Source organism: Pan troglodytes, chromosome 7, assembly GCF_028858775.2.
Source record: "Pan troglodytes isolate AG18354 chromosome 7, NHGRI_mPanTro3-v2.0_pri, whole genome shotgun sequence".
NCBI classification, from domain to species: domain Eukaryota; kingdom Metazoa; phylum Chordata; class Mammalia; order Primates; family Hominidae; genus Pan; species Pan troglodytes.
Genome location: NC_072405.2, coordinates 75,283,193 through 75,308,825, shown reverse-complemented (window position 1 = coordinate 75,308,825; position 25,633 = coordinate 75,283,193). Strand labels below are relative to the sequence as shown.

At 39.3% G+C, this 25,633-nt stretch overlaps 1 protein-coding gene across 1 annotated transcript in view; it reads left to right on the top strand.

Moving 5' to 3' along the window:
- VCPIP1 (valosin containing protein interacting protein 1) overlaps positions 1–25,063 on the top strand; it is a 36,684-nt gene extending 11,621 nt beyond the window's left edge. Inside the window, exons 2-3 of the mRNA XM_001161197.6 lie at positions 4,075–4,161; positions 20,257–25,063. Coding sequence (XP_001161197.1) covers positions 4,075–4,161; positions 20,257–21,128 — 959 coding nt within the window. The 3' untranslated portion in view covers positions 21,129–25,063. The remainder of the gene's footprint in view (positions 1–4,074; positions 4,162–20,256) is intronic.
- The last annotated feature ends 570 nt before the right edge of the window (positions 25,064–25,633 follow it).

The following is a 25,633-nucleotide window of genomic DNA, read 5'->3' as shown; positions in this document are numbered from 1 at the left end:
TTTATATATGTAACATTGAAGAATGGTTATCATCATGCTGCTTCGATTAAGTTTATTCTGGATTGCTTTCAGGCACTGTTTAAAAGGAAAAACCTCGTTTATAATATTCACTCCGCCAAGGGTGTCTAAGGTAGAGAATACAGTTATGGGTTCTTAGCTTTTGTTTCTGGTTGGGCCAGTAGAGCCCTTTCCTCATCACACTTTTCTGCTTATCACTAGAGACAGAAATTAAAACCGTAGCTTCAGGCTGCTAAAAGCCTAAAACAAAACAAAACAGGACAACAACAAAATAAGGCTGGTTAGAAAAGCTTGCATCTATACATTCATTCAACCAATACTATGAGTGTTGCCATCTGTTCAGCACTGTGCCAGGCCCTGGGGGTAAAAAGTCAGATAGGCCACTGACCTTTCCCTGAATCTGAAAAGTATAAAAGGGAAACCTAGTCTGGAAGGTAAAACAGAAAAGTTAATTAACCTGAAGTGTGATAAGGACTGTGGTATTCATATATGTAGGAGCATCAAATAAGGGTACCTACCTAACCAACACTCCAAAGAATCCTAAAGGAAGTGATACCCAGATTGAGTTTTAAATGATATGTAACAATTATTGGCCTTTAGGGAACAGGAACAGTTGTGTGGTGGTATAACATTGTAAAAATAAGGGTATGGTATGATGTCAGATGGGAAAGGCAAGGACCAACTCTTAGAGTGCCTTGTATGCCATGGAAAAGGAACTTGGACTTTGCCATACGGCATTGGGGAACCATTATAGGTTTAACTCTGAATGCTGTATAGAGGAGGGATTTATGGGGGATAAGACTCAAGGGAAACCAGCTGTGATGAAGTGGCAGTAATCCAGGCATTGAACCTGGGCGTTAGGAGGGTTGGAGAGAAATGCAGTGGAGAGCCATAGGAGAGTGGTGCAGGACTTGTGCAAAGTGTCAAAACCCTGCTTCCTGATCTCTAATCCTTTTCCTCATTTTGGTACCAACAAACATGACCTTCAGTGGAGATATTTGTTTAGCAAAAGAGATTACCTATTTTTTTCTCCAACCAGTTGTTGATGCCATGAATTTCTATTAAGAAAAGCCTGGATAGTTCTTTCAAATTTGCCGAAACACAACTTGACCTTTTTTTGTGTGTGCGCCTTGCTCTGTCAGCCAGGCTGGAGTGCTGTGGCACGACCTCGGCTCACTGCAACCTCTGTTTCCTGGGCTCAAGCAATTCTCCTGCCTCAGCCTCCAAAGTAGCTAGGATAACAGGCATGTGCCACCACGCCTGGCTAATTTTTGTATTTTTAGTAGAGACGGAGTTTCACCTTGTTGGCCAGGCTGGTCTTGAACTCCTGACCTCAGGTAATCTGCCTGCCTCGGCCTCCCAAAGTGCTGGGATTACAGGCGTGAGCCTGGCCAATTTGACCTTCAGTAGAGGTTTAATGTCAATGGAAAGGAGGGTATAAGCTTTGGACTGATACACAGGATTCAAATCCTGGCTCTCCCACTTACTAGCTGTGTGATCTTGGAAGAGTTATTTAAGCTCTCTGAGCTTGTTTCCTTGTCTGTAGAGCTTAGTTGTGATGAGTTAATGAAACTATGTGAAGAGCCTGCTCAGAGCTTGGTAGATAATAGAGGCTTACATGGTATTTCCCTTAAAGCAATGGAACAGTGGGGCCATATTGCTTTGAAGGGGGTAAAAATTTGTTCTTGGAGGAGGAAGGGTGAAAAAATCTTATGATTAATATATAAAACTAAGATGTATATACAGTACATAAGCAGATATAAGGTATATCTGTGTAATTCAAATATCATGAGGGCATGGGGAGGACTAGGAAAATAATGCCTGTAAAGGCTCCTTAGGGGGAGATAATGAAAACAAGGTTGATAAACACTGCAGTAGAGTAAGTGATTTGCCTGTTTAAATTAGGAATAACTAGGTATGTAAAGTACCTAAGAGATGTGATTTTTCTTATTAATCAGTTGGTCAGTTCTGAGGAGTTCACCATTTTGGCACCTATTCATTCTTGTGGTTTTTGTTTGTTTGGACTAGTCAAGTGCAGGTAGTGAGAAGGGGAGAAATGGTAGAATAAGCAGTTCCAACTGTAACTGAACAGTCAGTTGAGATAACTCGCTACCTTTAGACCAGCCCTGTTTGGATTCTTATCAAAAAAATTAAATACCACCCTATCTTTTTTTTGATATGTCTTCCAAATAAATGCTATACTAGAATATTTTAGAAACTATTAAGTGCATTTAGGACAACATTGACAATAACGAAATGAAAGGTTATCATCATAGAAATAATTTATCCAAGTGAGGTTTAATAGTAAGCTCAGCAATCAGAGCCACCACTAGTGGTTATTAATATTTCTTTATTTGTGGACTCTTATTAATATTAAACTTCTGTGTGTCCATCCTTAAATATAGCTATTCTAGTAGTACTGCATCATTAGTAAGTGTTTATAAGTAAACGTTTTGATTAACTGAAACTTTAATTGTCAAGTCTTCTAAAACTTGTCTACTTTAAGCTGGTATAGTGAAGGTAAGTTTAGCCAACTGCCACATAAAGTCATACCCTGTTTATGAATGTGAGGTGGGATTAGAACTCTGAGATGTTGTAAGTACATAGTGATTAATTAGCACTGTCAGTCACAACTATTCAGAGCTCAGGTCCAACAATATAATCTTCATGTAGGGAAGACAAAAGTTAATTTTTTGTGTTAAAAATTAAAAACTTCCTGATTATAAAAGTAGTACGTATACATTAGCAGATTAGAATGTAAACTATAAAGAAACAAATAAAAACAGCCATAGTAACTGTTATGTTCCTGCCATCTTTATTGATTTCTTCAACAGTGATGATCATTCTTTACTTTTTATTTGAAATTTCTTACTGAAATAAGTACTGAAATAGCCCCTTCTGTTTATTTCTTGGTTTTAATATAAATATAAAATTTATGTTTATAATTTTGTATTTTACTTTCAAAAATATCTTTTTTTTTTTTTTTTGAGATAGAGTTTTGCTCTTGTAGCACAGGCTAGAGTGCAATGGCACGATCTCGGCTCACTGCAACCTCCACCTTCTGGGTTCAAGCTATTCTCCTGCCTCAGCCTCCCAAGTAGCTGGAACTACAGGTGCACGCCACCACGTTCAGCTAGTTTTTGTATTTTTAATAGAGACAGGGTTTCACCATGTTGGCCAGGCTGGTCTTGAACTCCTGACCTCAGGTGATCTGCCTGCCTGGGCCTCCCAAAGTGCTGGGATTACAGGCCACCATGCCTGGCCCAAAAATATCTTTCAGTAATCTTATCTGTTCTAGTACAGAGTTTACAGACTAGTTTCCTTTGAGCTGGATTGAGTCTTCAGATATATTTTGTTCATCATAATATTGACTATCTTGACTTGTGGTTTTTTCTTTTTTTGAAACAGGATCTCACTTTGTCACGCAGGGTAGAGTGCAGTGATGCAAACACTGCTCCCTGCAGCCTTCACCTCCCGTGCACAAGGGGTTCCCCCCAGCCACTCCACTGCTTCAGCCCTCTAAGTAGCTGAGATGACAGGCACATGCCACCACGTCCAGCTATTTTTTTTTTTTTTTTTTTTTTTTTTTTGTAGAGATAGAGTTTCGCCATGTTGCCAAAGCTGGTATCGGAACTCCTGAACTCAGGCTATCCACAGACCCCCAAAGTACTGGGGTTACAGGCATGAGCCACCATGTTTGTTGACTCATGCAGTTCTAAAGATGCTTTTTAATTAGTTCCTATATTTTAAAATTGGGAGAATTCATATTAAAAACTTGAATTTTGGGCTTCTCTTGAAAAGCCACATGGTCTTGAGACACTAGGCGTGCACTCTTCCATGACAGCACTTGGCAGTGGCTGGCACATTTAGATAGGCCATGCATTTTCTAGTATGCCACAATCTGTCACTCAGTATCATCTCTCTATGGCGTGTCAGGCTGTTTCACTCATTTAGGAGCTCTGCCTTGATGTTTATTCTAGGCTAATCCTTACTAAAGCAGCCCTGGATGGAACTCTTTTGTTTGTTGCTAATACTATATCTGTTTTTGTCTTACAGGAGAAGATGTATGGTCTTATGCAAAGGGACTTCCTCACATGTTTCAGCAGGGTGGTGTATTCTACAGTATTATGAAGAAAACCATGGGTATAGTTAATTTGATTTTATTCTTAAATAATAGCTCTACTGAAGCTATTTTAAGATTAAGAAAGTTCATATAGTTTTCTACTAAAATATTTTCAAAGTTAATTTTAGGTTTATATTCTTTTAGCAGTTTGCCTAATTAAAATGGATTATTACCCTGATATGGTCAGCTATGTTTTCTGCTAGTATTACTAAAAATCTATCACTTTGTTGCTATTCTTTTCTCACTTAAATTATGTGTATGGGTGTATGATTCTTTTTTTTTTTTTTTTTTGAGATGGAATTTCGTTCTTGTTGCCCAGGCTGGAGTGCAATGGCGCAATCTCGGCTCACTGCAACCTCTGCCTCCTGGGTTCAAGCGATTCTCCTGCCTCAGCTTCTCGAGTAGCTAGGATTATAGGCATGTGCTACCATGCCCGGCTAATTTTGTATTTTTAGTAGAGATGGGGGTTTCTCCATGTTGATTAGGCTGGTCTTGAACTCCCGACCTCAGGTGATCTGCCCGCCTTGGCCTCCCAAAGTGTTGGGATTGCAGGCATGAGCCACTGTGCCCAGCCATGTGTATGATTCTTTTTTTTTTTTGAGACGAAGTCTTGCTCTTGTCCCCCAGACTGGAGTGTGATGGCGCTATCTTGGCTCACTGCAACCTCCGCCTCTGGGTTCAAGCAATTCACCACGCCCGGCCATGTGTATGATTCCTAACAACTAAAGACAAACTGTGAAATCAGAAGCAGATTTGTTTATAATGCTAGTATTCCAGAACCAGATAATGTTTGTGTTGTTGTTGTTATGTTTGGCCATATTTAGCATATATCTTATTGCTTTCTAAGTTCTAGGATACAGCTCATTATACATTTAGCTTCTTTCACGTTGTGCATACATTGTTTGTAAAGATAGACTTGTGTACAAGTGTATGTCTGTATCTTCAGAGTGGTCTTAGGAGAGAGGTTGCCAGGCCATGTGTTTGGACTTCACACATTTTTTTCAAAGATTTTATGTTAATGCTTTCGGCCCCAGATTTACCGTTCTGGCTTATCTATTTCACCTACCTGGCCACTGTAGGCATTAATTGCATAATCTTGTTGTTTTCATCTCTTCCTCATACACTTTTTTTTCCTTCCAACTTGGTTGTTGTAGAAATATTCAAACATATACAAAAGTAGCAAGAGTAATGTAATGAACCCCCATTTACCTACTACCCAGCCTCAATAATGATTAGTACATCTCTGTCCCCTTTTTAATTGGACTATTTTAAAGTAAGTCTCAGATATACTATAATTTCACCTGTAAGTACATTGGTACATATTTCCTTTTTTTCCTTCTCATTTTCTCCTTTGAACTTCAATATGTATTTCTAAAGATAAGGACTCTTAAAAAAAAAAAAAAAGTCATTATTACAACCTAAAAAAAGAACAGTATTTTTTGTGTCACCAAATATCCAGTCAGTGTTTGAATTTTCTTGATAATTAATGTTGATAATTTTCTAAAAAATGTTTTCTTCTCTTGGTTTTTCTTTAATCAGAGACCAAAAAAAGCCTTGTTTTTTTCTTTTAAGACAGGATTATTGAGGCATAATTTATAAACAGTAAAATTCACTCTTTTCAGACTTACAAGTGTACGAATTTTGTATACTGTATATGAATTTTGACAAACATATATAGTCATGTAACCAACACCACCACTGTAATAAAAATATAGAATATTTCCATCACTCCAAAAAGTTTTCTTGTGCCTCTTTGTAGTCAACTCTCCTCAATCCCAGGCCCTGACAACCATTGATTTGATTCTGCTCCTATATGTTTGCCTTTTTCATATTACCATGTGAATGGAATCCTATAGTGTGACCTTTTGTGTCTGGCATCTTTAATTTAGCACAGGAATTGGCAAACTGTGGCCTGTGGGGCCATCTCAAGTCTGCTGCCTGTTTTTTTGTTTTAGAGACAGGGTCTCACTCTATCTCCTGGGCTGGAGTGCTGTGGCGCAGTTATAGCTCACTGCAGCCTTGACCTGGGCTTAGGTGATCCTCCCAGCTCAGCCTCCCAAGTAGCTGGGACCACAGCCATGTGCCACCATGCCCAGCTAATTTTTTGTATTTTTAGTTGAGATGGGGTTTTGCCATGTTGCCCAGGCTGGTCTTGAACTCTTGAGCTCGAGCAATCCTCTCGCCTTGACCTCCCAAAGTGCTAGGATTACAAGCGACAGATTACAAGCATGAGCCACTGCACCCAGCCTGCTGCCTGTTTATATAATTTATTATTATTATTATTACTAGTTTTGAGACAGAGTCTTGCTCTGTTGCCCAGGCTGGAGTGCAGTGGTATGATCGTGACTCACTGCAGCCTCTAGCGTCAATCCTCTGGGCTCAAGTGATCCTCATCCTTCACCCTACTGAGTAGCTGGGACTACAGGCATAAGCCACCATGCCCGACTAATTTTTTTTACATTTTTTGTAGAGACAAGGTCTTACTATGTTGCCTAGGCTTGTCTTGAATTCCTGAGCTCAGGTGATCTTCCTGCATCGGCCTCCCAAAGTGTGCAATTACAGGTGTGAGCCACTGTGCCTGGCTGAATACTTAAAAGTTTTACTGGGGCTGAGCACAGTGGCTCACACCTGTAATTCCAGCACTTTGGGAGGCCGAGTTGGGCAGATCACTTGAGGCTAGGAGTGTGAGACCAGCCTGGCCAACATGGTAAAACCTCATCTCTTCAAAAAATACAAAAAAATTAGCCGGGTGTGGTGGTGCACGACTATAGTCCCAGCTACTTGGGAGGCTGAGACCCGAGAATTGCTTGAACCCAGGAGGTGGAGGTAGTAGTGAGCCAAGATCGTGCCACTGCACTCCAGCCTGGGTGACAGAGTGAGACTCAGATAGATAGATAGATAGATAGATAGATAGATAGATAGATAGATAGATAGATAATAGATTAGATACATAGATGATACATTGGATAGATTAGATCAGATAGATGATAGATTAGGTAGATGGACGGATGGATGATAGATTAGATAGATTAGATAAATGATCAATTAGATAGATTAGATTAGATAGATAGACAGACAGGCAGTTTTATTGGAGCACAGCCACACTCATGTTTACATGTTGTCTATGGCTTCTTTCACATTACAGTGGCAGAGTTGAATACTTGTGAAAGAAACCATATGGTGCACAAATGTTGCCCTATACAGAAAGAATGTGCCTATTTGTTTTAATATGCTTTTGAGATCTGTCTTGTTGCATGTGTTAGTTTATTCCTTCGTTTTTTAAAAACACTTTGAATAACTAGAGTTTATTCCTTTTTATTGCTGAGTAGTATTCCATGATATAGATGTGTCACATTTTAAAAGACCTGTAACTGGCCAGGTACTGTGGCTCACACCTGTAATCCCAGCATTTTGGGAGGCCAAGGTGAGCGGATTGCCTGAGCTCAGGAGTTCAAGACCAGACTGGGCAACATGATGAAACCCCATCCCTACTAAAAATATAAAAAATATAAAATATAAAAAATATATAAAAAATAGTTGGGCATGTGCCTGTGGTCCCAGCTACTCAGGAGGCTGAGGTGGGAGAATCAATTGTGTTTTTTTCTAGGAGTTTATAGTTTTAGGTTTTATATTTAGGTTTATGATCCATTTCAAGTTGATTTTTTAATATGTTGCAGGGTATGAGTTAAGGTTCATTTTTTAATGTATGGATGACCAGTTGTTCCAGCACCATTTCTTGAAAAGGCTTTATGTTATCCATTGAATTATTTTGGTATATTTGTCAAAAATCAGTTGACCATGAGTCATACACCTGAAAAGGATGAATTATGTGATATGCAAAATATACCTCAGTGAAGTTACTTTTTCTTAAATCAACTGACTATATGTGTGGTTCTATTAGTATTTGTAGAATCTCTTTTCTGTTTTGTTGATCTATATGTCTCTCCTTTCTCCAGTACAGTAATAATCCTGATTATTGTATCTTATAGTTATTCTTGAAATCAGTGTGAGTCCTCCATCTTTTTTTCTTTTTCAGAATTGTTTTGGGTGTTCTGAGTCCTTTGTTTATCCATATAAATTTTATTATTTTTATTTATTTATTTACTTACTTATTTACTTACTTATGTTTTTGAGATGGAGTCTTACTCTGTCGCCCAGGCTGGAGTGCAGTGTCGCAGTCTTGGGTCACTGCAACCTCTGCCTCCCAGATTCAAGCCATTCTCCTGCCTCAGTCCCCCAAGTAGCTGGGATTACAGGCGCCTGCCACCGCGCCTGGCTAATTTTTGTAGTTTTAGTAGAGACGGGGTTTCACCATCTTGGCTAGGCTGGTCTTGAACTCCTGACCTCGTGGTCCATCCGCCCTGGCCTCCCAAAGTGCTGGAATTACAGGCGTGAGCCACCATGCCTGGCCTATTTATTTATTTAATTTACTTATTTATTTATTTTTGAGACAGAGTCTCGCTCTGTTGCCTAGGCTGGAGTGCAGTGGTGAGATATTGGCTCACTGCAACCTCTGCCTCCTGGGTTCAAGTGATTCTCCTGTCTCAGCTTCCCAAGTAGCTGGGATTACAGGTGCACACCACCACACCCGGCTAATTTTTTGTGTTTTTAGTAGAGACGGGGTTTCACCATGTTGCCCAGGCTGGTCTCAAACTTCTGTAGTTATTTATTTTTTTGAGATGGAGTCTCACTCCGTCACCCAGGTTGGATGGAGTGCACGATCTTGGGTCACTGCAACCTCCATCTCCTGGGTTCAAGCAATTCTTTCCTGCCTCAGCTTCCTGAGTAGCTGGGATTACAGGCGTACAGCACCACACCTGGCTAATTTTTGTAATTTTCGTAGAGACAAGGTTTCACTATGTTGGTCAGGCTGATCTCAAACTCCTGACCTCAAGTGATCTGCCTTCCTCAGCCTCCCAAAGTATTGGGATTACAGGCGTGAGCCACCGCGCCTGGCCTATCCATATACATTTTAGAATCAGCTTGATTTCTTCAAAAAGAGTCTGCCAGGATTTTTATTGTGATTGCATTGAATATACAGGCTGTGCCTGATTTAGGACTTTTTGACTTTATGATGGGTTTATCAGGGTATTAAATGCATTTTGGGCCAGGCACAGTGGCCTGTTATCCCAGCACTTTGAGAGGCCGAGGCAAGCAGATCACTTGAGGTCAAGAGTTTGAGACCAGCCTGGCCAACACTGTGAAACCCCGTCTCTACTAAAAATATAAAAATTAGTCAGGTGCGGTGGCATGCGCCCGTAATCCCAGCTATTTGGGAGGCTGAGGCAGGAGAAGCCCTTGAACCCAGGAGGTGGAGGTTGCATTGAGCCGAGATCACACTGCTGGCACTCCAGCCTGGGTGACAGAGCAAGACTCTGTCTCAAAAAAAAAAAAAAATGCATTTTGACTTTGAGTTTATCTGGCTGTAACCCGTTGTAAGTTGAGGAGCATCTGTATAGATCAAATTGGGGACAGTTGATATCTTGACAACAATGAGTCTTTTGAATTATGAAGATGTTATATTTCTTGTTTTTGGTTTTATTGAGACAGGGTCCCACTTTGTTACCCGGGTTGGAGTGCAGTGACACAATCACAGTTTACTGCATCGTCGACCTACCTGGCTCAGTTGATCTCCCACCTCGGCCTCCTGAGTAGCAGGGACTACAGGTGCGCACCACCACGCCCTGCTAATTTTTTTTTTTTTTTTTTTTTTTTTTTTTGTAGAGACAGGGTTTTGCCATATTGCTGCCCAGGCTAGTCTTGAACTCCTGGGCTCAAGCCATCTCCTGCCTCAGTCTCCCAAAGTTCTGAGATTACAGGCATGAGCCACTGTGCCTGACCAAAAATGTTATATTTCTTCATTAAGTCTTTAATATCTCTCATCAAAATTTTGTAGTTTACAGCAGATAGGTCTGACACATAGTTTGTTAGATTTATACCATGAAATATTTGTTTTTTGGATGATACTGTAAAAGATGCTTCTACAAATTTCAAATTTCTTATTGTTCATTTCTAGTACATAGAAATAAAACTGGCTTTCTTTTTCTTTTTCTTTTGTTTTATTTTTTGAGATGGAGTCTTGCTCTGTTGCCCATTGCGCCAGTGCAGTGGCGCAATCTCAGCTCACCACAATCTCTGCCTCCTGAGTTCAAGCGATTCTCCTGTCTCAGCTTCCCGAGTAGCTGAGACTACAGGTGCACGCAACAATGCCCAGCTAATTTTTTTATTTTTAGTAGAGACGGGGTTTCACTATGTCGGCCAAGCTGGTCTCGAACTCCTGACTCGTGATCTGCCTGCCTGAATCTCCCAAAGTGCTGGGATTACAGGCATGAGCCACCATGCCTGGCCTCTTTTTTCTTGGATGCAGGGTCTCACTCCATCACCCAGGCTGGAGTGCAGTGGCGCAATCTTAGCTCACTGCAACCCCCACCACCCGTGTCCCACCACCAACTGGGCTCAAGCGATTCTCCAGCCTCAGCCTCCCAAGTAGCTGGGACCACAGATGTGGGCCACCACACCCAGCTAATTTTTGTATTTTTTGTAGAGACGGGGTTTCACTGTATTGCCCAGGCTGGTCTCAAACTCCTGAGCTCAAAGTAATCCGCCCACCTCAGCCTCCCAAAGTGCTAGGATTACAGGTGTGAACTACTGCACCTGGCCTAAAATTTTTTTTTTTTTTTACATTGCCCTTGATTGCCCTTGTACCCCATGTGTGACCTTGCTAAACTCACATATTTTAGCAACTTTTAGCAGATCCTTGTCTATGTAGATCATCACGTGTTTTGGAAATAAAAGACAATTTTATTAGCAATGGCTAGGACCTTCAGTTCAGTGTTGAGTCGGAAAGGTGAGAGTAGACATTATTTCCTTTTTCCATATCTTGGAAGCATTCAGCTTGCAGGTTTTTCAGAGATACCTTTTGTAAGATTGAGGATTGATTGAGGACATTTCTTTCTATTCCTGGGTTTGTTGAGAGTTTATATTATGAATGGAGGTTGAATTTTGTGAGATGCTCTTTTCCTACATGTATCAAGATGATCATATGGTTTTTCTCTTTTGGTTTGTTGATAGCGTGAATTACATTGATTTTTTTGAATGTTGAACCAACTTTACTTGCTGGATTTAATTTGCTAATATTTTGTTGAGTGTTTTTGTGATTGTGTTCAGGAAGGATAATTATCTGTAGTTTTCTTGTAATGACTGTTTAATCAGGGTAATGTTGGCTTCATAAAATAGCACTGAGAAGCATTGCCTCCTCTTTTCTTCTGTTTTTTGGTAGATTTTGTAATAGTTTTAACTGGTAGAATTCACCAGTGAAACCATCTTTGCTTAGAGTTTTCTTTGCTGGGCAGTTTTTTAGCTACAAATTTAATTTCTTTAATAGAGTACTTTTAAAATTATCTATTTCTTTTTGAGTAAGCTTTGTTAGTTTTGTCTTTTAAGAAATCTGCCCATTTCATCCAAGTTATCAACTGTATTGGCATAAAGTTGTTTCTAGTATTCCCCTATTGTTGTCCTTTTAGTGTCTGTAGAATCTGTAGTTCTTTCATTTCTGATCTTGGCAACTTGTGCCTCTTTTTTTTTTTTGGCTGTCCAGTCTGGCTGTTGATCTTTTCAAAGAAACATTTGGATTCATAGGGTTTTTTTTGTTTGTTATTTTTCTGATTTCAGTTTCATTGATTTCTGCTTTTATGTTTATTTTTTCCTTCCTTATGCTTACTTTAGGTTTAATTTGCTCTTTTTTTTCTTATTTCTTTATTTTACTTTTTGAGACAGAGTCTCAATCTCTTGCCTGGGCTGGAGTGCAGTGGTGCAATCTTGGCTTACTGCAACCTCCGCCTCCCAGATTCAAGCAATTCTCATGCCTCAGCCTCCCCGAGTAGCTGGGATTAGAGGTGTGCGTCACTATGCCCAACTAATTTTTGTATTTTTAGTAGAGACAGGGTTTCGCCATGTTAGCCAGGCCAGTCTTGAATTCCTGGCCTTAAGAGATCTACCCACCTTGGCCTTCCAAAGTGCTGAGATTACAGGCATGAGGCACCATGCCCAGCCTACAAATTTTTTTTTAATGTAGGCATTTAAAGCTATAAATTTCTCTCTAAGCATCCTTTCCCTTCCCTTTTTTTTAACATCTTTTTTTTTTTGTTTCTGAGATGAAGTCTCACTCTGTTGCCTAGGCTGGAGTGCAGTGCCGTGATCTCAGCTTACTTTAACCTCCACCTCCTGAGTTGACGTGATTCTCCTGCCTCAGCCTCCCAAGTAGCTGGGATTAAAGGCATGTGCCACTATGCCTGGCTAATTTTTGTATTTTTAGTAGACATGGGGTTTCGCCATGTTGGCCAGGCTGGTCTAGAACTCCTGACCTCAGGTGATCTGCACACCTCGGCCTCCCAAATTGCTGAGATTACAGGTGTGAGCCACCATGCCTGGCCTTTTTACATCCCTTTTAAACTTTTTATCTTTCATTTCATTCTACTTTGTTTTATTTTCTTCTTTTTTTTAAATTCTTTTTTAAATTCTACTTTCTGAAATATATTGATACTAATTAGTGGTTTTTAGAAGTTAGTATTTAATTAGGATGGATTATGGGGATTCCAGTAATCTGGATCAATATGCACTATCTTCCATGCAACTGCAAATAACTTCCTTCAGTTGTGTTTTGTGTGTGGGAGGGGGTTGAAGGATAAGGGGGTGGCATGGGGATGTCTATCTTTACTCTTTTCAAAATAGTTTTGTTTCTAGTTTGAAATTATTTTTTAAATGTTAACTGTGTTGCTGAGACAATTCAGTGGGGAAAGAATAGTCTTTTCAACAAGTGGTCCTCAGACAATTAGATATTAGCATGCAAAATATTGAAGTTTGATGTCTACCTCAGGTTTGACCTCTGCCTCACACCATATACAAAATTAATTCAAAATAGATCAAAGACCTAAGTTTACTTGCTAAAACTAGAAAACTCTTAGAAGAAAACATAAGCATAAACTGTATTGACCTTGGATTAGGCATAATCTTAGATACAAAAATAAAAGCATAAATAACAAGAGAAAAAATAAAAAGCAAACTTCTGTGCTACAAATTATACTATCGAGAAAGTAAATACACAACCCACAGAATGGGAGAAAATTTTTGCAAACATGTATCTGAGAATGGATTTGTATCTAGAATATAAAGAACTCTTACAACTAAACAAAAGACAAATAACAGTTAAAAATGGGCAAAAGATATGAATAAATTTCTCTCCAGAGAAAATATATAAATGGCCAATCACACGTGAAAAGATGCTAAACATCATTAGTCATCAGGGGAATGCAAATCAAAAGAAAAATGGGATGGTATAATACTTCATACTCACTAGCCTGGCTGTGGTCCAAAAGTCACATAATAAGAATTGTAGGTGAGAATGTAGAGAAATTGGAACCCTCATACATTGCTGGTAGGAATGTAAAAATGATGCAGCCACTTGGGAACTTTGGCAGTTCCTCAAAAGGTTAAATGTAGAGTTACTATATGATCCAGCAGTTCTACTCTTAGATGTATACCCAAGATAAATGGAAACATATGTCCACACAAAATTTGTACACAAATGTTCATAGGTGCATTATTCATCATAGCCTAAAATGGAAGTTACTAAAATGTCCATCAACTGATGATTGGATAAATAAAATGTGTTATAGCCATACAGTGAAATATTATTTGGCAATAAAAAGTAGTAAAGTATTGGTACTTGTTACATCATGGATGAACCTTGAAAACATTATGCCATGTGAAAGAAGCCAGTCACAAAAGAGCATATAGTGAAATATCCAGAATAGGAACACTTAGAGAAACAGAGAGTGAATCAGTGGCTTCCCTAGGGCTGGGAATGAGGTAGAGGGAATGACTGCTAAGGTTCAGGGTTTCTTTTTGGGGTGATGAAACTTCTAAAAGTTCCACAACTTTGTGAATACGCTAAAAACTGGCTATGCACAGTAGCTCATGCCTGTAATCCCAGCACTGGGAGGCTGAGGTGGAAGGATCTGTTGAGCCCAGATCGCAGTGAGCTATGATTGCACTACCACACTGCAGCCTGGGTGATAGAGGGAAACTCTGTCTCTAAAAAAAAAAACTATATATATATGTCCCAAACCATTTGTTTATACACTTAAAATGGGTGAATTGTATGTGAACTATATCTCAATAGAGTTGTCATATTTCCTAGAATGTTACATGTGGTATTTATCATTAAGAGGTAGTTTAGAGCTCTGGAGTTGAAACGGGATAGTTCCCTTGACCCCCGAGGGGCTTGTGAAGGGGTTGGCTTGCTTACTCAGCCCGCAGCTCTCAACCCTTCATGGGACAGGCAGCACACAGGTCAGCAGATACAGGGGCCGGGACAAGTGCTTCTGGGCACCAGCAGGAGTAGAACTCTGTGCGGCCCTGCAGCAGCATCTAGGGGGGGTACCTGTGGCCCCCAGGGCCCCAGAGGGCATGTGTTAACAGTGTGCCCTTTTAGCTTTCCCCTCCACAAATAGCTTAAGTGCTTAACAGCTCATTGAAGGGTCAGGGTGACAGCCTTTTGCGCCCACCCTCTTGGTACCCAAGTTCTTCTCTGGCATCCAGGAAGAATCAGGTTGCATGAACAAATTGAAGGGTGGTGAATGTGGAGGATTTTTTTGAGTGGTGGAGGTGGCTCTCAGTGGGGTGGGGAGCTGGAAAGGGGACGGACTGGAAAGGTGGTCTTCCCCTGGAGTTCAGCTGTCCCCGGCCAAACTCTTCCCTGAAGCACCCCCGTCAAGCCATCCCTCTGAAGTCAAGCTACTTTTCTCTGACATCCAGCTGTTTCTTCTCTTCTCTCATTCTCTGCCACTCTGCCAGTCTGCTGGTCTGCTTGGGGTTTTTATGGGTACAGGATGGGGGGCAGGGCAGGCCAAAAAGCAACATTTGAGCGGAAAAACAGGAATACATGTTCTCACTTTGGGCCGCAGGTCCAGGCTTGAGGGTGGGCCTCCACTAGGGACCTTGCCCTTTTCTGCCTAGTATTTCCCTGCCTCCTTTCTGTATCAGAGTCAGAACATTTGAGATCAAATTCTGGATGTATTACACTCTGACTTCTAAGTGTCAGTTTATTTGTAAAGTGGGTATGATAATGTCAGGGTGATTGTGAGGATCAAAGGAGATGGTGGATGTATAGCAGTTAGCAAATGATCTGGTACCTAATAAATACTTAGCAAATGTTTGTTGTTGTTGTTATTAGAATTCCAGCTGTTGTTCACAAAATTAAAATTCTGACTATAACACAGCCATTTGAAATGGATCATCCTCAGAAAAGTACCTTCCAAAATAGATTTTTTTCTGATATTTGTGGTAAATTTTTCTCTATATTTTTATAACAGATTCATGTGGCAAATTATTACTATTATTTTTAAGTTCGGGGTACAAGTGCAGGTTTGTTACCTAGGTAAACTTGTGTCATGGGGATTTGTTGTACAGATTATTTCATCACCCAGATATTTAGCCTAGCACCCACCTGATCCTCCCTCCTCCCACCCTCTATGCTCCGAAAGGCCCAAGTGTGTGTTGTTCCCCTCTTTGTGTCCATATGTTCTCATCATGTAGCTCCCATTTATTATTATTATCATCATCATCATCCTGTGGTCAAAGAATCAAAACATATCAAGCCCCTCTCAACCCCAGCCATTTACCTCCGTCTTCCAAAAACAGGAAAGGAGCATACATAACTCTCTTATTTTATTCAAATCCACCTTAACATATAGATGGTTACATCTACATTTGAAAAACAGTATTGCCCATTATAACTAAACTATACTATTACTATTTCTGTTCTTCATTTTTGGAAAGGTATTCTAAAATTAATTGGCTCAGGCCAGGTACAGGGTCCATGCCTATAATCCCAGCACTTTGCCCACCCTAGGTGGGCAGATCATTTAACATGGTGAAACCCTGTCTCTACAAAAAATGCAAAAATTTGTTGTGTATGGTGGCAGGCACCTGTAATCCTAGCTACCCAGGAGGCTGAGGCATGAGAATCGCTTGAACCTGGGAGGAGGAGGCTGCAGTGAGCTGAGATCACACCACTGCACTCCAGCCTAGGCAACAGAGCTGAGAGCAGACACCATTTCCCCCAACCCCAGCAACACCAAAAAAAAAATAAATAAATAAAATAAAATAAAATTAATTGGCTTAAAATATAGTAAGTTTTCGGTCAGGTGTGGTGTCTCATGCCTGTAATCCCAGCATTGTGGGAGGCCAAGGCGGACAGATGGCTCGAGCCTAGGGGTTTGAGACGAGCCTGGGCAACATGATGAAACGCTGTCTCTACTAAAAATAGAAAAATTGGCCAGGTGTGGTGGCATGTGCCCGTAGTCTCAGCTACTGGTGAGGCTGACGTGGGAGGATCACTTGAGCTCAGGAGGCTGAGGCCACGGTGAGCCATGATCACACACCACTGTACTCCAGCCTGGTTGACAGAGTGAGACCCTGTCCCCCACAAAATATATGTGTGTATATATATATATATAGAGAGAGAGAGAGAGAGAGAGAGAGAGAGTTTTCTTGCAGGTTTTTGTACAGAGAAATGAAGAAATGAATGGAAAATTTAGTTTTAACTATATAATACTCAACTTTGCCTGTGTTTGAACTTTATAAAAATGGAATTATGCTGTATACCTTCTTCTATGATTTCTTTCTTTCTTTCTTTTTTTTGAGACAGGAGTCTCGCTCTGTCGCCCAGGCTGGAGTGCAGTGGCGTGATCTCGGCTCACTGCAAACTCTGCCTCCTGGGTTCACACCATTCTTCTGCCTCAGCCTCCTGAGTAGCTGGGACTCCAGGCGCCCGCCACCACGCCTGGCTAATTTTTGTGTTTTTAGTAGAGACAAGGTTTCACCGTGTTAGCCAGGATGGTCTTGATCTGCTGACCTCGTGATCCACCCGCCTTGGCCTCCCAAAGTGCTGGGATTACAGGCGTGAGCCACCGCGCGTGGCCTTTTTTTTTTTTTTTTTTTTTTGAGATGGGGTTTTACTGTCAGGCTGGAGCGCAGTGGTATGATCACAACTTCCTGCAGCCTCAACCTCCCTGGCTCAAGTGATCCTTCTGCCTCAGTCTTCCAGGTTGCTGGGACTACAGGCATATGCCACTACACCCAGCTAATTTTTTAAATTTTTCGTAGAGGTGAGGTCTCCTTAGGTTGCCCAGGCTGGAACTCTTAGGCTCAAGTAGTCAATTTGCCTCTGCCTCCCCTAGTGCTGGGATTACAGGCATGAGCCCCAAACCTGGCTGACTTGTTTAGTTTAGCAACACTTTTTCAGATACATCTGTGTTGATGAGTTCAACTATAGGTTATTCATTTTCACTGCTGCATAGTATTCTGTTGTATTGTTTTTAACACAATTCATTGTTCTGCTCATGAGCTTTTGGGTAGTTTCTGGGTTTTTAATGTAAAGAATAATGTAACTATAAATACTAGTATACATGTCATTAGCATATATAAGTAATGGAATTTTTGTTTTGTTTTGTTTTGAGACGGAGTCTCGCTCTGTCGCCCTGGCTGGAGTGCAATGGCACGGTCTTGGCTCACTGCAAGTTCCACCTCCTGGGTTCACACCATTCTCCTGCCTCAGCCTCCCGAGTAGCTGGGACTACAGGTGCCTGCCACCACGCCCGGCTAATTTTTTTTGTATTTTTGGTAGAGATGGGGTTTCACTGTGCTAGCCAGGATGGTCTCGATCTCCTGACCTTGTGATCCACCCGCCTCAGCCTCCCAAAGTGCTGGGATTACAGGTGTGAGCCACTGTGCCCGGCCCTAAGTAATGGAATTGTTGATATGTGATAGAGAAATTTTAATGTGCCTTGCTTCTTAAAATTTGAATTAAAATTCGAAGGACTATATAAAATCTGAACATTCTCTCTATACCTGCCAAAAAAACCCCCTAAACAATTATGCTTACAAGTATCACAACAGTATTTGTATTGTATTTAAAGTATATCTTTTTTTTTTTTTTTGAGACGGAGTCTTGCTCTGTTGCCCAGGCCTCCCAAAGTGCTGGGATTACAGGTGTGAGCCACTGTGCCCGGCATATCCATTGATTTTTAAATATATATTTTAAATTGGGGCGTTTGTTTTTTGTTTTGTTTTGTTTTTAGACAGTTTCTTGCTATCACCCATGTTGGAGTTCAGTGGCTCAGTAATAGCTCACTGCAGCCTCAAACTCCAGAGCTCAGTGATCCTCCTGCCTCAGCCTCCCAAAAAGCTGAGACTATAGGTGTATGCCATCACCCTCAGCTAACCTTTTGTTTTTTTTGTAGAGACCAGGGTCTTACCATGTTGCCCAGCTGGTATCAAACTCCTAGCCTTTGTTTGTTGGAAACAAACTCCAAGCGATCCTCCCGCCTCAGCCCCCCAATGTGCTGAGCCACCATGCCTGGCTGGAGTTTTTAAATAACAATATAAACGTGCAGAAACTATAGAAATGGGAAACATCACCTATCATTTAAAAATATTTGTCTTATACATACATGTTTTAGGCAAGATTGTAATCATAGTACTTATATTTGTTTCCTGCTGTTGCAGCATCATGCACATTTTACTGTATATATCAGGCATCACAGCTTCCTATCTAAATTTTTTTTTTTTGAGACAGAGTCTCACTGTTGCCCAGTCTGGAGTGCAGTGGCATGATCTTGGCTCACTGCAGCCTCCGCCTCTTGGGTTCAAGCATTATTTATCTGAATTTTTTTTTTTTTTTTAGATGGAGTCTTGTTCTGTTGCCCAGGCTGGAGTGCAGTGGTGCAATCTTGGCTCAGCACAACCTCCACCTCCTGGGTTCAAGCAATTCTCCCTGCCTCAGCCTCCTGAGTAGCTGGGACTACAGGCGCGCACCACCATACCTGGCTAATTTTTGTATTTTTAGTAGAGATGGGGTTTCACCCTGTTGGCCAGGCTGGTCTCAAACTCCTGACCTCATGATCTGCCCGCCTTGGCCTCCCAAAGTGCTGGGATTACAGGTGTGAGCCACTGCGCCGGGCCTATTTATCTAAATTTTAATAGCTGCATATACTTCCAACAGGTAGATAGGAAATAATTTACTTATTTCTTGTTGAAAATTTAGATTTTTTCCATTGTTTCATTGTAAGTAATACTGTGATGAACATGTGTGGAACTATGATTCTTTCTAGGGATAGCCAAGGAAAAGCATCTCAGTAGCAATCTGGAAACACCTGCAAAACCTTTGTTTTTTTTTTTTTTTTTTTTTTGAGATGGAGTCTTGCTTTGTCACCCAGGTTGGAGTATAGTGGTATAGTGGCGCCATCTCGGCTCACTGCAACCTCCGCCTCCTGGGTTCAAGCAATTCTCCTGCCTCAGCCTCCCCAGTAGCTGGGACTACAGGCTCACACACCACCATGCCCAGCTAATTTTTGTATTTTTAGTAGAGACTGGGTTTCAACATTTTGGCCAGGCTGGTCTTGAACTCCTGACCTCAAGTGATCCACCTGTCTGCCTCCCAAAGTGCTGGGATTATATGCATGAGCCACTGCACCTGGCCTCAAGCTCCATTCTTTTTTTTTTTTTTTTTTTGAGATAGAGTTTCACTCTTATTGTCCAGGCTGGAGTGCAGTGCCGCAATCTCAGCTCACTGCAACCTCTGCCTCCCAGGTTCAAGCGATTCTCCTGCCTCAGCCTCCCAAGTAGCTGGGATTACAGGCGCCTGCTGCCATGCCCAGCTAATTTTTTGTATTCTCAGTAGAGTTGGGGTTTCACCACGTTGGCCAGGCTGGTCTCGAGCTCCTGACCTCAGGTGATCCACCTGCCTTAGCCTCCCAAAGTGCTGGGTTTACATGTGTGAGCCACTCTTTGACCTCAAGCCCCATTCTTAACTTTGCTGTTAGTTAAGATAGCAAAAAATTTTTTTAAAAAAAGATTCTCTGGGGAGAACTACTTTAGGGTCCTATGGTGGTGGTTCTTTTTTGTAATACAATAAATCTGAATGAATTTTGTTGTGAAAGCTGTTATCTGTAAATTGTTATTTAAAATTCATTATTTTAACTATAATTGTCTTGACTACACTTTTATTAATACCTTAAGATTTTAATATGTTAAATATCTTTTCCCCTTTTTAGGTATGGCTGATGGCAAGCATTGTACTTTTCCACATCTGCCTGGCAAAACCTTTGTCTATAATGCTTCTGAAGATAGACTGGAATTGTGTGTGGATGCTGCAGGACATTTCCCCATTGGTCCTGATGTTGAAGATTTAGTTAAAGAGGCTGTAAGTCAGGTTCGAGCAGAGGCTACTACAAGAAGTAGGGAATCAAGTCCCTCACATGGGCTATTAAAACTAGGTAGTGGTGGAGTAGTGAAAAAGAAATCTGAGCAACTTCATAACGTAACTGCCTTTCAGGGAAAAGGGCATTCTTTAGGAACTGCGTCTGGTAACCCACACCTTGATCCAAGAGCTAGGGAAACTTCAGTTGTAAGAAAGCATAATACAGGGACAGACTTTAGTAATAGTTCCACTAAAACAGAGCCTTCTGTATTCACAGCTTCTTCTAGTAATAGTGAGCTTATTCGAATAGCTCCTGGAGTAGTAACAATGAGAGACGGCAGGCAGCTTGATCCTGATTTGGTTGAGGCCCAGCGAAAAAAATTGCAGGAAATGGTTTCTTCTATTCAGGCTTCAATGGACAGGCACCTTCGGGATCAAAGTACAGAGCAGTCACCATCTGATCTTCCTCAAAGGAAAACAGAAGTTGTGAGTTCTTCTGCAAAGTCTGGGAGTCTTCAGACTGGTTTGCCTGAATCTTTTCCTTTAACTGGTGGTACTGAAAATTTGAATACAGAAACAACTGATGGCTGTGTAGCAGATGCACTGGGAGCAGCCTTTGCCACAAGGTCAAAAGCACAAAGGGGAAATTCCGTGGAGGAGCTTGAAGAGATGGATAGTCAAGATGCTGAGATGACTAACACAACTGAGCCAATGGATCACTCTTGATTTAATTAGAGGCTAATAAAGGCAGAATGTTTATTGTGAATATGTAATATTTGTTGGCTGGGCCACGTAACTTGATTAGTCATTAAAAATCTTGTACGTATATAATTCAAAGATTATATCTTGTTATTCAGTGCATGATAGCAAGTGTGTGATTGGCCATAGCTTTTAATATACTGCTGCCCAGGCTGGCTCTGAATTTCTATAAATTAGCTGTTAGATCTGCTGAGATGACTTTCTTCCATATATGTGGTTCATTGGAAGTTCTTTGTAATTTTAATTCCATGAAAGTCTTAATGTTTCCAACATGAAAATTCTCTTACTTAAATACGTTTGATTTCTGAAAAGCCTACAAATGGAGGGGAAATGAGATTTTGCTAATGTTGATGTCATCAAGGTAACCATCTCACATACTAGTGTCAAAAGGTTTATGTAAACTTGAATTTTATCTGAACTAAATTGTATCTTAAAATTCATACAATTATTTATTAGACAGTGGAATGCAAATGTTTCTATGAACGTAAACACATTCATAGAGATTTCTTGGCGAAAATATCTTGAGAATAGAATGTAACGATATAACATTTTGCTGATTTGTGCAAGATTGGGGAAAAATCTCTTCTAGATTGATGAGGTCAATGTGATTCAGTTGTGTTGCTGTCTGAGCCACAGCCAATTGTGTGTGCTCTATTAATATGTTACCATTATTTTTGATTCCTGGCTTGGTCAAGAACAACCTGATTTTTTTTTTTTTAATCTTGCAGAAAAGTTGATTGCAAAGTGTGGTAGAAAAAGAAATAATGGTAGCAGTAGAGAATTTATAAATAAGAGTTTATCTTTATGAATGAGTTAATTGTTCTACAATTTTGATCAGTGGTATTTAAGCCTGTATATGCTAAGTGTATTTATGCCCCTTTGAGCCAAAATTTTTTTTTTTTTTCAGAATCCATAAGAGTTTATTTGTTGGCTTCACTTGGGTTTAGATGCAAATTTTACTGCATCACACCCTGATCAGCTGGGTATTTGCTTAGTGTATTCATCAAATCTTCAGTGCCAGTTTCCTTGAGAAGCAGCTTTCATGCTTATTCCTTAAAAACAACAGAAGAGTGTTTATCCTGAGATTGGTATTGCACTATTTTATTTTATTCTGCAAATCTGTATCTTGAAATGTACATTTCAACCCATATTCTTCTCTGTTCACTGAAATTAAGTTGAATTTGAATGGCTGAAAGACAAAATATATGTTAATACAATCTCTTACCTAGAGCATTCAAAGCCTGGCTGTCTCTGTTTGCACATGTAACAGATGCAGAACTGTGTTTGTAATTCTAAGAAAATGTATGTCAGAAAGTATTTTATCAGATGTTTAAAAATCTCTGCCTGTTGATTCATAAGGGATATAGACAGTACTTTAACTTGTGTTTCCAGATAAGGCAGATTTTGGTCATCTTTCTGTGAAAGTATCTCTAACTGAATCCACTTCTTAAACAAACTACTCTATTTTAAATAAGGAAAGAATGGAGAATCTAGACATTTTACAGGTGTATCTGAGCAAAATATATATTTGGGTTAGTTTTTATCACATTATCACGTTTGTCTTTATATTTTATCTTCATCCTAAATTTTCTTTCTCCCTATCAAAACAGCAGGAAATTTTTAAACTTTTATATTGTACACTATTTTTGCATAAAATAAGAGCTGTAGCTACCAAATACTATTTACTACTTAGTAAAGGTGGCTTCTGTGTATTAAACTACGAATTACAAATATCACTTCACTAACCACTATAATTATTTTTGGCTTTTTCAGCCACTGGAACTTTTTTTGGGGGGATTTAAATACAGGAAAACTGTTTAATCAAAAAATGCACTGCTTTCATGTAAAATGATATAATCTTCTTTAACAAATATTTTCTTCATTGATAACTGACAGATATCTCATAGCACTAACATAAAATACCAGAAACAAACTTTATCTCCCTATTCTTACATTTAGTGCAAATTGGAATGCGTATGAGAATGTTAGAAGATGGACTTAATCTCTGACAACTTTATTAATTTCTCTAGCTACAGCAATGCTATTTAAAAGCCAGTTAGGTATGAATAGTACAGTAACAGTTTGGGTTCTCCCTTGATAAATGAATAAAAGGCTCAATTCTGATAAGTGATCAAATTTCTTGAAATTCTTTCAAATCAGCTGAAAATTTAGTTGGGGTGAATTGATGGTTTTTGAGAAGTAGGCCAGGTATCCTCACAAAGAAGTTTTAGAATAGGGTTCCTTTTAAGTTTTTAAATATCATCCTTTGTCTTTCCATATGGTTTTCATAACCAAATACATGACTATAGCATGGTTATTTTTCTAGTACTGCCATTTGTGATATAGCCACATCTTGGCGTGCAAGCTAGACATCTCAGGTAAATTTGTTTTTTTTTTTTTTTTAGCCCTAGAGGTAACATTATAACTAAAATGCATTCCTGCAATTCTGTTTGCAGTGCTTCACTAAACATTGAAATAAAGTTGTAAATTTTTTCTTCAGTAATCCATTTTATAGTTAATCATACCAAATTTAAGTTGATGACCTAAAGTCCAGGTAGTGTTGAAGATAGTATGTAACTAGAATACTGGTAATGAGAAATTGTTGTAAATTGAAGAAAACAAGATGCTGCCATATATTAAGAGAATATAATTAACTCCATGAGAATGGTTACTCAGGAACTAGTTAAAGAGCAAACCCATTTCTCCCCCTTCAATCTGTTTCAGATATTTTTATTGGAAAATGTTAGGGTAGAGGCCTGAGAAAGCTAGCAAATGCTATTGACTGATACTGGCTCTGTGTCTTCCAGTGATTTTTAGTTTGGTTTTTACAGTCAAGCCTACTGCTTGCAATTAAGATATCAATCTGAAATGCATCTGTAATTCCTGGCCACAGGTCCTTATTGCCATTATTTTTAAGTATCTTCATTGGAGATGAACACTGACTTTTGCATATGGTCTCTTACCTCAGGGAAGATCACTTGCTAGCAACTCATACTACTAATGACAGGTTTTTGAGAATTGTACTGACATCACATGTTAGCTACTAAAGCAAAATGTATAAAAGTACTGTTTTATGTAGTTACCTACCAATACTATCTGCTACTGAATAACTCTCTAAATATGTAGACCTCACTAATAACTAACCTTTAGGTAAAAAATTTACTTCTGTCATTAATTACACTTCAACTGGTCAATATAGTGGCAGCATAAAGTGTTTATTTCAGAATATCAATACAGTTTTGTCTTCATTTTTCAACAGTAATTTCAATTGGTTCATACTTAAAATACTACACAGATTTTGAGTTTTATGGTTCTCAAAGCAAGGTTTCCATCTTAAGATTTTTATAAAAACAAAGCCTTTGCAAAATTGGATTAAATTCCACCTATCTTAATGTGAATTAACAACCACCATTTATAATAATAATAGCGCCATATTCTAAGTTGAGTAAATGTATCCTACCATTCAAGGTTATCATATAATTTAACAAAATTGTACAACCTTAAGGCTCTTCACAGTATAAATTAATTTTTCAAACCAGAGCTGTTCACATGAAAATATTCCTTAGTAGAATGTATATTTAAGAAATAAAACAACAAAGGGGAACTATATCACCCATGTAAGTTATAGAGTTAATTACAAATTCTACCATTCTTGATAATTCTTTGAGATGCTAAGTGTTTCAGTTCATATTTAATGATACTTAAATCGTGGGAATTTTAATGTTTGTTCCAAAATAGCAGAAATTGTAAAAATTATGAATTATTGGAGAAAATGCCATTACTTGTATATCTGACATTTAATTTTTTAATTATGGAGACTACATGCTTTTGTAGTATAATATTAATGATTATTCTCTTGTAAAAGAAAAGGAAAAATTAGTAAAGAAAAAAGTTTTAGTTGATGTTACCTGCTTGTGAGTATCAATTACTTAGTTTTTAAAATTTTAAGGTATTGCCTACTTTTCTTTAGAATGCAGAAATCTCGTCCTGAGCCCTTATTATGCCTGTGGTAGAGCAATGCAAGACTGAAAAGGTTGCCAGTATTTTCAGGCTTATTTGACTAAGAATTAGTGCCAAGAACTGGAAAGTCTACTTTTTGGAGGGAAATGATACTTAGAATTTGTAAACATAAGCAGTAATAGTGTAAATATTTAGAAAAATAGCAAGTGCTTTAACTGCTCAATAAAATAGTATAGATGTTATTTCACCCTTAAGGCACTGGCTGTTGCCCATTATTTTCCGATTTCGTGATTACTGTATATATTACATTTGAGTAATGAATAATTGGTAATAGTGTATTATAATGTTCTACAGCACACCTTACTGTACAGTATTTGAAGTTTTCTTTTATATCAATGATAAAACTATAAGTTAATACTGATTTTCCCCTGAAATTCTCCACATTAGCTTTTAAAGGTAATTTTATGTTCTTTAGTTTCCTGGAATTATAATGCATGAACATATAGTTCAGT